Source organism: Hypanus sabinus, chromosome 8 (genome assembly GCF_030144855.1).
Source record: "Hypanus sabinus isolate sHypSab1 chromosome 8, sHypSab1.hap1, whole genome shotgun sequence".
In the NCBI taxonomy this organism is placed as follows: Eukaryota; Metazoa; Chordata; class Chondrichthyes; order Myliobatiformes; family Dasyatidae; genus Hypanus; species Hypanus sabinus.
The window spans coordinates 79,055,644-79,068,803 of record NC_082713.1 but is presented as its reverse complement, the minus strand read 5'-3'; the positions used below and the strand labels follow the sequence as shown (position 1 = coordinate 79,068,803).

General features: G+C 42.3%; 1 protein-coding gene across 2 annotated transcripts in view; it reads right to left on the bottom strand.

Annotated features, from left to right (window-relative positions):
- Nucleotides 1-11,317, bottom strand: part of dock11 (dedicator of cytokinesis 11) — a 307,563-nt gene extending 296,246 nt beyond the window's left edge. For both annotated transcript variants that reach the window (XM_059977401.1, XM_059977402.1), the window contains exon 1: nucleotides 11,146-11,317. In XM_059977401.1, the coding sequence (XP_059833384.1) occupies nucleotides 11,146-11,247 (102 nt within the window). In that variant the 5' untranslated portion in view covers nucleotides 11,248-11,317. The remainder of the gene's footprint in view (nucleotides 1-11,145) is intronic.
- Nucleotides 11,318-13,160: the final 1,843 nt, after the last annotated feature.

Below are 13,160 nucleotides of genomic sequence, written 5' to 3'. Positions count from 1 at the left end.
CCGCAAGGCAGTGAGGTTTGAGATCAGAGTTTTCCTTCTCCCAGATGAGCTGCCAACTATGACTGATGAACCCCATCTGCCCAAGCGATTGGTTTTAAGGTGCCAGTAACGCCCCTTCTCCTGTCAGTATAAATGGTTCAGCCAGACTTCGTAGCTAAGTCATATGTGAAGTCCTGGAGCTGTACTTGGTTGTCAGAGACTATTTGAGATTAATAAGTACTAAGAGCTTATCCCCATTACCTCCCCTGGCTATGACAACTTTAAAGAACCAGCTTCCCACTAAATTTTGCTTTATTATATGCCCTCTCTTTAGCTTTTATGCTGTTTTTGACTTCCCTCATCAGCCATGGTTGCCTCATCCTGCCTTTAGAATACTACATCTTCTTAGGGATGAATCAATATTGCACCTTCCAATTGCACCCAGAAACACCAGCTACTGATGTTCTTCTGTCGTCCCTGCTAGCATCCCCTTCCCATCAACTTTGACTAGCTCCTCTCTCATGTCTCTGCAGCTCTCTTTACTCCACTGTAGTACAGATGAATCTGATATTAATTTTTACCTTTCAAACTGAAGGGCGAATTCTATCATATTATGATCACTGTTTCTTAAGGGCTCCTTTACCTTAAGCTCCCTAATCAAATCTAGTTCCTACAGAACACCTAATCCCAAGTTGGCTCAACTACAGCGTGCTGTAAAAAGCTATCTCATAGGCATTCTTTAAATTCCTTCCTGTGGAATTCAGCACCAAGCTGATTTTCCCGATCTACCTGCATATTAAAATCTCCCCATGACTATCATAACATTGCCCTTTTTACATGCTTTTTCTCTCTCCCGTTGCAATTTGTACCCCACATGCTGGCTATTGTTTGTAGGCCTGTGTATAAGTCCCATCAAGACCTTTAGTTCAATCCTCCACCCACAAGGATTCGACATAGTCCTATGTCACCTCATTCTAAGGATTTTTAATTTATGCTTTACCAACAAAGCCATACCACCTCCTTTGCCAACACAATCTTCTTTCAGATACAACACAGTGACGTTCACAATGTCATCCCTAATTTCTAACTGAGATACAATATAATCTGTTTATTACATACACTGCATGGATTCAACTATAACACCTTCAGTCCTGTATTCATCACCTTTCAATTTTGTCTCCATGTTACTGCAAGTTAAATTCTTATTTTGTTCTAAATTTTGTGTCCTTTGATTTATTTTGTAGAGTTGTAACCTCTCCTGCACGCTGCTTCCCTTTTTCTGTCACTGCACTTTCCGAACTGTTGAACCCGCTCTGTTTCTATTTACTTTAAAGACATACTCCAACCCATTGCACTGACTGCAATTTTGCCCCATCAACCGCCAATCCATCCTCAGCCTCACTACATACTGCATCTACTAATATCCTAACAGCTCATCCTCTACCTTATTATTCCAGCATTTTTGGGATTAGACAGGAAAATAGGAATTGAGATTACAGATCAATCAGCCATGGAGACTACAGTCCCTAATTTTCTAAAACCGCAGTCATAACTGGGATATATTCCTTCCCAAGTCTCAAAGAATGCATAATATATTACTACTTTCCTCTTTTAACCCAGCAAATTTATGAAGAGCAAGAGTAAATTATACAGACATGATTACAAAACTGTTCATTGTGCAATTTCCCCTTCAACTAGGAAGAAGTTCATATTTCAGTTTTGGTATTTATTACCTTCTTGTGTTAAAAAATTATATTAACTGTGATACTTTTGCTGCAATGTTCAAGGCCATCTGCACAAGTCATAGTGTCATTATCAAACCAGCTTGTCTCAATGCAGCCATCTTGACTGACAGAACCAGTGTTGCAGGAGTGCAGAGAATTTAGAGAAAGTAGTCTTCTTCCTCTTAAACATATAAGCATGATTCAAAAAGAAGGTATTCATGGTGGTCTCCTTTCAAAATTGCATTCAGCCCAAAAGCTCCTTCTGTACTTTGAATGGTCTGGGGTCCAGGATTCCCATGAATCTGTGAGAACACAAAGTGGAGCTCAGAACAGAGCACCTGTTTTATTAATCTGAAGTCACACACATGAACAGAATGTCCTGTCTGCTAGAGATAAATAAGTGTTATTTGAAGAAGTCCACTTAACCTTCCAGTGAAGGTCAATGTTGCCAATAAAAACATGTTCATTGTTCCAAGCATCTTCTCAAGAACAGGATGACACTAAAGCTATCCTCCTTTGCTCCCTACTTGCTGATCATCCTTGCCAGAGAATTTATATCTTCTACATTGTTGAGAGAAAGTCATTCAGGAGAGATATTCAAATCCATCTGGGATGGACATCATGATTGTTTCAAGGTCAAAATGGAAGTCTCAGTCAAGATTGGGATATGTACTGATAACCAGGTAGTGTTGGTTTCATGTTTGAATGAGTAAGAGTTCATAAAGCTTTCACTAATTCCACAGGAGAATTGATTAGACACTAGACTAACTCATTCTTGAAGATGCCTCGTTTCTTAAACTGACCACCTTCTAGCCATCATGCATCTTTCATGGTGACAACATTTATTTTTAGATACTGGTGGTTGTAAGTTCTGATAGCAGAGTAACTATCGGGTCTTCCACTGCTGGGACTGTCCACTCTTCATATCGTAGATTGCTTGGTAATTCAGCTAGTGTCACAGTTAGCTGATGTTAAAATATAGTTTTTCCTCTTACAGCAGAGAAGGGGAGATATAATAAAGATACTCTAAATAATGAGGAGTTTCATGCAATAAATTAGAAACTTTCTACCTTATAATCAATGGACACATGTCATAAGGAAAAAACCTAATGTTATGAAAGTGGAAACTGAGAGGTTTGTCAATGCGAAATCAGTATCATCTAAATAATTGTTAATCAAAAATTCTTAATCTTCATGGAATGAAACCCAATTCCTATGCAATTCTCTGAGACCTAAGCTAATGTCTCAATCACCCATCTAATTGAGCATGACCTTTCCTGAAAATGTTGCTGAAAATGAATATTACTGTAAATTTGTCCATTCCCCATCAATAAATGCTCTTGGATCTTCTTATCTTATATAATAACTTACATACTTCAAAGTTCAAAGTAAAATTATTATCAGCATACATATATGTCATGATAGACAATCTGGAGATTAATTTTCTTGTGGGCATGCACAATAAATCCATAATAGAATAATAACCATAATAGCATCAATGAAAGATGCTCCAACTTGGGCATTCAACTAGTGAGCAAAAGGCATCAAACTATGCAAAAACATAGAAATAAATAATAATAAATAAATAAACAATAAATATTGAGAACATGAAATGAAAAGTCCTTGAAAGTGAGTCCATTGCTTCTGGAAACATTTCAATGATAGAGCAAGTGAAGTTATGCCCTTTAGTTCAAAAGCCTGATGGTTGAGGGGTAATAACTGTTCCTGAACCTGTCGGTATAAGTCATGTACCTTCTTCCTGATAGAATCAACAAGACGACAGCATGTCCTGGGTGGTGGTGGGGGGGGGGGGGGGGGTCCCTGTTGATTGATGCTGTTTTCCTGTGACAATGCTTTGTATAGATGTGCTCAATATCCATGATCGAATATTTATAAATTAATGCATCTATTCCTGGACTTAAATATGAAGAAGCAAAGTTAAATCAAGATCTAAGCCAAGGAGTTACACAACCCAGGTTAAATGGAAAATGACATCTATGTTTATTTTTGCTAACATAATGGCAAAAAGAATTGCAACTTCACCTTTCCACTTGCAAAATGAGATGGAGTAAGAGGCACAAGACAAGGAAGGAAAGGTAGAATTCACAAAGGAAGACTTGTAAGCACAGCTACAAATGGAACTAGATCTTGGAGCAAATGCTGAAGGCCTTTCAGTAGTTAGCTTCAAATAATATCTCTGCACACTATTCTGGCTGTGTTACAAATCCATTTCAATCACCAGCTCCCTTTTCTGAAGATAGCAAGTACTATTACATGAACTAATTAAGCATTCTTCTATTACCATCAGAACACCATTTTCCAGGATTTTTAAATCATTTGCAATAGCTCTGCTAATAGCAATGCCAAGGATATGCTCAAGAATTGTAGCTACAGTGGGAGGGTTATTCTCCAGGAAGTGTATGCTGCAACACACCTTTACTAAATAACAGAGCATGCACACTTCCCCTTACAGAAAATTACAGAGGAAGTCATAGAAAACCAGCTAAACATCCTTAGTTACATGTTGTGTAGTCCTGTCACTGTTGCCTTCCATGTCACCCTGCCTGTGATGGGATCTTCCTCCAACAATCCAAACTTCAAAATACAAGTTAATGCAATGTACCAACACCTGAGAGTAGCATAGAGAGAGTGAACCCCAAAGGAAGCTTTCCTAAGGCAGGAAGTTAGCAAACAGCTGTGGTAAGGTTATCAATAGCAACACATTCACTCAGCAGCACTGAAGAATGGGCCAGAATGCATATGTGTTGCTTTCTAAAAGCCGAGACACCACAATATCTCGCAGATTTCATGTAAAAACTTAGTTAGCACATCATGATATGTGTGCCTGAGGACAGAGTCATGACTGTCATGTCTGTATTATTTTCCTCGTAATAAGCAAAACATCAAACATTATCCAACTGTTGAGAGTCCCATCTCCATCTTGGACTATGAAGGAACTGTGGAATTTGGAACTGGTTTCTATAGGCAAGCCACGAACACCTCTTCAGAAACATTTCTCTTGTGAACGAATGTCCACAACAGATTAATGACCATACGAGCTGTCTCTGCATTATAAATGTCTGACAAATGGACATCTCCAGATATCAAAAACTTCTATAATATTATTCAATTTGAAAATCCAACATACTCCATATGCTCCTATGAACATTAGAACTAGTTTCCTCTCTCTCTTCACTTTAGTCATTGCTCTTTCTTGTTAATTTATGCACTTATGACATCATTTGTTACAACACTGTACAGATTTGTCTACGATATCAGCAAGTTGGTAAAGTGAATTGTGAATCAACTGGTGAATTACCAAGTGTTTTTTGTGAATTTTTTGCTTTTGAACAATATCAACTGAGGGACATTGGTAAAAACAAAACCCCTTCATTACCCAGGAACAAAGGGATAAAGAGATTAGCTTCATTTGTCCTAAGTACACAGAAACTTCAAAACGTACAGTGAAATAGATTATTTGCAGTAATGACCAACAGAGGCTGGGGATATGCTGGGCATTGTCACCATGCTTCCAGTATCAAAATAACATGCCTAGAACATACTAACCCAAACCTGTATGTGTGTAGGTGAGTAGTAAAATCTGGAGGAAATAGACAGTTATAAGAAATTTTAAATTAGGGATTAGGATTGTTCCATGACTTGGGACAGATTCAATGAGCCATAAGAACTTCCATCTATTTTGTAAGGAATTATGGCTTTGCCAACTAGGCCACACCACACAGATGTGTGATAGCAGATTCCCAAACTATTCTGAGTTGTGTCATGAGAGGTGATGACTAGGGAGATAAAGAGAATGGTTCAAAGCTGTGCTCAAAGTCTCTTGAAAGGAATGCAAACATCCCCACTGACTGCTGGGACCACTGGCACAGGAGCACCCAGAATGGAGTTGAGAACTCTGAGGCTGAGCATTAACAGTACACACGGGCCCTGCACAGACTGAAAGGAGCGCATCACCTCTCATATGGCAGACCTTCCCACTTAACCTATCTGCCCCTACTGTGGATGAATCTGCACTTCCCACATCAATCTCACCGGCCACTTCAGAACTGAAAGAGAGGAAGCAGTCATCCCTGATCCCAAGGGACTGCCAAAGAAGAAGCTGAGCTGCAGGACACGGCAATGTTCTGCAATAACAGGCAAGAAGCTAATTGCGACATTGATTAAATTAACTTTGAACCTTGGTTCCAGAGGTCAAGAGACAATGCATTAACCCACTGCTCTACCCATTCCATAGAGCAACAGATTCACAGAAAACACCGATACTCAGCTTTACAGTCCATTTGGCTTGCAAGTCATTGTTGGCAGCAGGAACCTCTTTTTCTTCTTGAAAGCAACCAGTCAGTTCCTATTAACACTACTAAGTTTGAAGGGACGGATTAAAGCCAGTTCTGTGAGAACCACCATTAGTGCAATCACCACAAAATATGTCCTTATTCTCCCCCCCCCCCCCCCAAGAAAGGAGTAAACTGTTTTTAATTCATTTTGACCATGGAGTTATTAAGTTACTGACTTTCAAACTGCAGTTCAAACTCATTCATCACTTGCTCCCTCCCTCAAGGGACAGACTCTCAGTCCTGTGATTCATATTAATGCATAAAAAGCAGAAGCCAATTTGTTAATAAGCAATTGCTTTCTCCATCAATAGAGGGGATCCTTGGAGAAGGTTGAGGGAAAGTCTCTCCAGACAATATACTGTTTATCTACTCTTAATATGGCCATATCTGGCACACAGAGAGCTCAATACCTATTATAGTCACCGTGTGGGACCAACATTGCATCAAGTGCAAAATCCCAAAGAGGAAATCAAACTATTGCCATTGTTATTGCCCTGGCAACAAGTAAATCTTTGGAAACCTAGAGGTAAATCCGGCAGCCAAAAGAAAATCTCAGTGTTTAGTCAAATCCCAACTCCCTAAGTGTTGATAGTTAATAATTGTGGCATGGGGAAACCTGAAGGCACTCTAAGTGATAGTCTATATAATGTGCAACATATGGGCACTTAGCTAAAGAGTTCCTGGCACATCTGTACAAACGATTACTGCACCACATCTGTTGCAACTATCAGAACTTTCCGACCCATTGTGCACAGCAGGATGATTGGATATTGAGGTCTAAATCCATTCCAACACAGCTACTTGCTCTAAGCACTTTTGCATCCAGTTGAAACCGTGTCAATGGAAGCATTTATGTTAAAATGAAAGTCAAAGTCCTGATAGTCAATCGGCTTCACTGAGTACAAATGCAAGCTCAGTCAATGCCCTCGGCCACGAGTCTACTGTTCAAATCAAAGCCAAGCAGTACATATTTACTTCACTGAGGGTCACAAGTTTAAACAAAAAAAAAAGAAATCGGCAGTTACAAGTTCAGTCCAAAATCTACAACATTTTTTTTCTATATTAAAAAAAGATCTGGCAGTTACTACCTGCTTCCTGATATGAGCTGTGATGCGGATATGCTCCTTATTTTTTCCATTTCAGAGCAGTCCAGTATGCTCAGAGAGACATACAGCACAGAAACAGGCACCTCAGCCCATTGAATCTACAATGAGCAACATCAATTCACTTTACACTAATATAATTCTGCAAAGCATCAAGTGCAAATTCCCAAAGAGAAAATCAAAATGCTTCCATCATTATTGAGCTAGGTAATGTCCATCAAAATAGTGGGTCCTATACATTCAGGGCTATTCAATAAGATCACGATTGATAAGATTGTGGCTTAACTCCACTATCCTGCTTGCTCCTGACACTCCTTAATTGCTACACAGATACACAGACCAAAAACTGCCTCTCCCAAACCATCAGCAACCCAAATATCATCTCAGCCACTACCCATCAAATTCAAATTTATCTTAAAAATCAACAGCATCAAGCACATTTCCTGAAAAGCTGAACCTTTCACAAGATAGGACAGTGAATCTTCAAAAGCAGTCGTTCCCCTGGGAAATATTGCATTGTTGGAACACAATGCTCCCCTTAATTCCCCTCCTGCCTCTTTCCCCACGTTATGGCTTCTGCATTGGTAAAAAGTGTTAGAGCGAGCCATTAGTACTATAAGGCCTGACGGGGATCAATCCAGTAACATACTGGTAACTGACTACAGTTCAGTTTGTGATATTGAACCAAAATATAAAAGCACAAGTACCTTGAAACACACACACATCAGTTTCATGATATTTATGCAACCAACGGCAGAAAGCTAAAACATTTGAGGGTTCTTAATGAATCCCAGATTTCTATTTCCGAGGACCTGTCCTGGGCCCAGCACATAAGTGCAATTATGAAGACGGTGTGCCAACTGCCTCTTTGACGAACTTCTATAGATGTGCAGTGGTGAGTATATTGACTGGCTGCATAGCAGCCTGGTATGGAAACACCCAGTGGATATGACCCAGTACATTGCAGGTAAAGTCCTCCCCACCACTGACTACATCAACACGAAGCATTTTCACAGGAAACAGCGTCATTATTCAGGGACCCTACCAGCCAAGACATGCTCTCTTCTCACTGCTGACATCAGGAAGAAAGTACAGGGGCCTCAGGACTCACACCACCAGGTTCAGTGAAAGTTACTACCCCTCAACCATCAGGCTCTGGAACCAGAGGGGATAACTTCATTTGTCCTGTCACTGAACTGCTCCCAGTGGACTTCTATAGACTTCTCACCTCAGGTTCTCAACATTTATTGCTTATTTATGTAGTATTTTTCCCTTATTTTTATACTTGTGCAGTTTGTTGTCTTTGGCACACTGGTTGCCCACTCTGTTGGTGAGGTCTTTCATTGATTCTATTATAGTTACTGGATTTATTGAGCATGCTCACATGAAAATGAATCTCAGGGCTGAATTTGTTAACATATATTTACTTTGAATTTTAGAGTTCTAAAATGCTGTAAAAATCTTTTAGCCTCATCACAATACTTTCCCTCCTCTGAGTGAAATTACGTCACTATCCAAAAATGGCTCAGCCTTGCTGATCTGACAGAGCAAGGAAGAATGAGGCTGGAAACATCATTTCCAGGCTTTGGATTACCGAGGCTCTCCGAGAGAGATAAGTTCTTTTCAGATTTCTACTCATACAGTGGGCTCTTATGAAATCAGCTCAAGACACAACCCAACCCACAAGTGCACATGATCATATTCCATGTGTAGGAGAACCTCAAAAAAAATTATTTTCATCTGAATCTTCACCCTATTTATACTTTAGTTACAGATTTCACTTCCCAATTAATGGAAAATGTTCTTTGCATGAAACTTTCACAACTTCAGGACATCGCTGAAGACAGTGTTTCCACTGAAGAGACAACCTGCCTTCACAATCCATTGTCCAAAACAACTTGACCAGCCAAATGCAGCTGCGTAATCTCCCACACCCTTTGCTTCCATTGAAGTTTCTGTTCTCTCCTGATTTAGATCCCAACTCCAGGGTTCCTACAGCAAATACAGGATGCTTCCACATCCTAACAATACCTTATGTCTCTAACTTCCAACTGGCAACCAAAAATCTCATTTGTGATATCTGCCAGAAACAATCTCTATGCTCAACATTCATCTGCCTCATTTGATTGCTTGCTTAAACTAGATCAATTCATTGGCCCAATAGGTCAATTGAACCCAAGCTTCACATCTCAACCATCATAAAATTCACATCTAACTCTGTCCAATCCATCCCATTCTTGCTTTACCAAAATCGACTCCCACACCTCCAGCATAGTAGTCTAATGCAATTTCACCAGCTAGATCAAGCATCACAATTAGTTGTGGCACCCAAACATCACTGCCTTTAGGCTGTGAGTTCAAGTCCCAAACCAGGGGCACTCATTTTATTTTCATATGTACAACAAATTAGGCCATTCACCCTATGGAATCTACACTATTTTTCAACACAATCCCCTTCCACCCACTTAGTTCCCTGGGAGCTATTCTCCTACCCCACACTTGTCCATCGTGGCAATTTACAGTGGACAATTAACCAACCAGTACAGTTTTGGAATGCAGGAGGAAAAACCGGAGTACCATGCAGGCACAGCAGGATCGTGCAAACTCCTCACGGACAGCATCCTAGGTCACAATCAAACCTGGGTCACTGGTGCAGTGAGGAAAGTGGGTCTACCCGCTGCACCACTCAGCAAGAGGCACAGAAAAGCAGTGGTATGGGGGACAACTCTGTCAGGTGTGCTGCCGTTCACAGCAGATATTAAGCTGAAGATTCACTCATCCTCTCAGCTGGATATGCAAACGCATGATGCACCTCCCACCTCGGGCCAAAACCTGATGCCGTCATAAACTGCCGCCTTCTCTGATTTTCACGTTAATGAGTATACTCCAAACCTTTGCTACAAGCTGTTTCGTGGTGTCCTTGATCAGCAGAAAGCATGGCCACCGGTGATACCGCTGTGGAAATGAGGGAACAGAACCGGAGGTGCTGAGGGAGTTCCTGGCGAGAATGCCATTGGGCAAACACAGGTTGCAAACTCGTGCTGTGGAAATCCTCGGTAGGAATAATTTCCATAACACAGCCATTCCCTGATTAGATTTATAAACTTACTACAGCCCATGATTAGAACATTTTGAAAGTGCCCACAATGACTTCTTACTGCTTTAAATTTGAAAGACAATAAATTTAAGTGGAAAACATAACGACTAGCCTGGGCTTTTGTGCGATCTCGTTCATTTCCCCTGGGCTTGTATCGGTCCCGTTTATCATCGCCTTAATGCAATGTCGATTTCTGGGCACAACAGTCTAGCACATCAATCCTACACTGTTTTAATTCACAACTCTGAATTAAGCTAAAGCAAGTGTCTATATAATATTTCACAAGATTTATAGTTTGAAAGTTAGATTTTAAAGGCGTTGCACCATTCCGTTAACCGTAATGAAGAACGGGCGCTCTGTATACCTCTCAGTTCCTGTCACTGTCCAGGGAGGTATCAGTTGCTCAATGCTCATCACATGCGTTGCACTTATAATCCATTTTATTCTTACTCCAATACTGCAAACAATTCCATTATAGGATAGTCTCCACATCACATTCATCCAGTATAAACCAGTATCCTTATGAGGTACTGTCATTTCCCATGAAAAGTCAAAGATAGACACACAGAACATCAGGATGAGAAACACCCACAGACAAAGAAACAGAAAGACAGATGTACAGAGGAGAAACAAATACACATGGACTCATACAGAACAGGAAACACATAGACAGATTCATATACTATCTCACACACACACAAAGGGACAGACACAGTGACATAAACCCACAAACCAGTGACAGACATATACACACGAATCAAACCCAAAGTTGCGAACAAAAGGAAGTCATGTCGAGGGAAAGAACACACACAAATATACAGGCAGGCAAACAAGTGCAGAGAGCCGCGGAAAGCGCCAAAGAGAGACAGACGGAGTAGGACACTCACCGCGATTAGCGAGTTTCGGACGGCCTCGGACGCACTCTGTCTGAGCTCGGCGGCCGTCCCGGGTTTACTGAGCCGTTTGGTGAACCTACGAACCTCGGCCATGGTCACAGCGGCGGCTGAAGGCAGCGACCAGCGTGGAGCCCGAGAACCGTTAGAATCCGCCCTTAAACTGCCCCGCCTCGGGGAGGGAACGGAGAGAGACGCGTGAGAGGATGGGAGGAGGGAGTAGAGAGGGTGGAGAGTGGAGTGGGGTTGGGGACAGGGAGGGGATGAGAGGGGGAGAGAGGGGAGGGGAAAAGGGGGAGGGGAGAGAGGGGAAGGGGAGGGAGGGAGAGAGAGAGAGGAGGGGGAGAGAGGAGGGGGGAGAGAGGAGGGGGGAGGGGAAAGAGGGGAGAGGTGTGGAGAAATGGGAAAGAAAACGTCGTGGGGAAAGGGGAGTTAGGGGAGAGAGCAGAAGGCTGTGGTGAGTGGGGATGGCTGTCAAAAGGGAGGAGTGCATGGAGAGAGGGGAGGGGAGGGGTGTAGTGTGGTGAACTACATATACCTGTCTGGACACACCCCCTGCTGACTGCTCCTGTGGCTCCTCCCACAGACCCCTGTATAAAGGCAGTTGGAGGCTCTGCTCCTCCCTCAGTCTCCAGGATGTTGTGTGGTGGTCTCTTGCAGTTAATAAAAGCCTATCGTTTGCCTCCCATCTCTGAGAGTTATTGATGGTGCATCATGTAGTGAGAGAGGGGAGGGTTGTGGGGAGAGAGGGGAAGGGTGTAGTGAGATAGGGAGGGGTGGGGTGATAGAAGGAAGTGGAGGGTAGGGTGTGGGGAGGGAGGGGTGTGGTGTGGGAGGGGAGTGATGTGAGGAGAGGGGAAGAGTGAGACTGGAGAAGGTAGGAGATGGGAAGAGTTGGGGGAATTGGTGAAGTAAGGATGAGAGGTGGGGGCTGTTGAGAGGGAAAAGCAGAGTGGGAGGGATGGAGAGGTAGGAATACTGGGATGTAGTGAGAGGGATTAGGAGTGAGGAGGGGGAATGGACAGGAGAGACAATGAGAGGAAGGAGGAGGCGATGGGTGTTGCGGAGGGAAGGGAGCATTCCTCTCATGTTGAGGGTTGAATAAGTTTATCCTCTATTCCCAGGAGGCATTCAACCAGCAGTAGGTTCCAAGCAGTAAGTAAGCCTCGATGATCCTCAAGGCTCCATCTCTGGGGCCGAAAGCATCTTAAGATCCTAACAAGTAATGAAAAGTCCTAAAATAAGAAATAGCCAAGGCAGTTACATTCACCTGCCATTTCACAGGACTGAGAAATATAAGAGCTACAGTTTGTGTGCCAGTGAAGGTCTCTGCAAAGTGTCTCTGGCCCCCCTCCTCAACAAGTCATCACTCCATTGCTGGGCCTGATGGTCAGTTCAGAACCAGAGCAGATGGTCAGGTACCCCAGTGTCTTGTCTTGAACTTTCAAGTCAGGCCATATGCATCCAGACATTTGTGACTTGCAAAGATCTAAATGGAACTGCTGGCCATCACTCAGTTCAAAATGCCAGTATATTTTTCTAAAATTTACCAAAGGGAAATTGCAGTAGCAGAAAGGATACCATAGAAACCCAACAGAGAAAAGTAACCCTTTTGTATTTCAGCTCCCTGATAAAGACTTCGGTCTCTATTTCACTAAGTTAGGAACCATTAATAATTCTGCACTAGGTCTTGAACTCCGTGCTCATCCATCCTCCCACATTACCACAAACCTCAAAACTGGTCTGTCCACCTGAAAGGATGGTGTTGTACTGCCCCATGTTAAGATCCAGCTACAAACCTCCACAGATACTGAAAATCTAAGATAAAGACAGAAAATGATAGATATAACCAGTGGTACAAACACGCTGGAGGAACTCAGTAGGTCGGCCAGCAGTAGGTGGAAACAAGCAGTCAACGTTTCAGGCCGAGACCCTTCGTCAGGACTGAAGGAGGAGGGGGCAGGGGCCCTATAATGAAGGTGGGGTGGAGGGTGGAAGGTGCCAGGTGA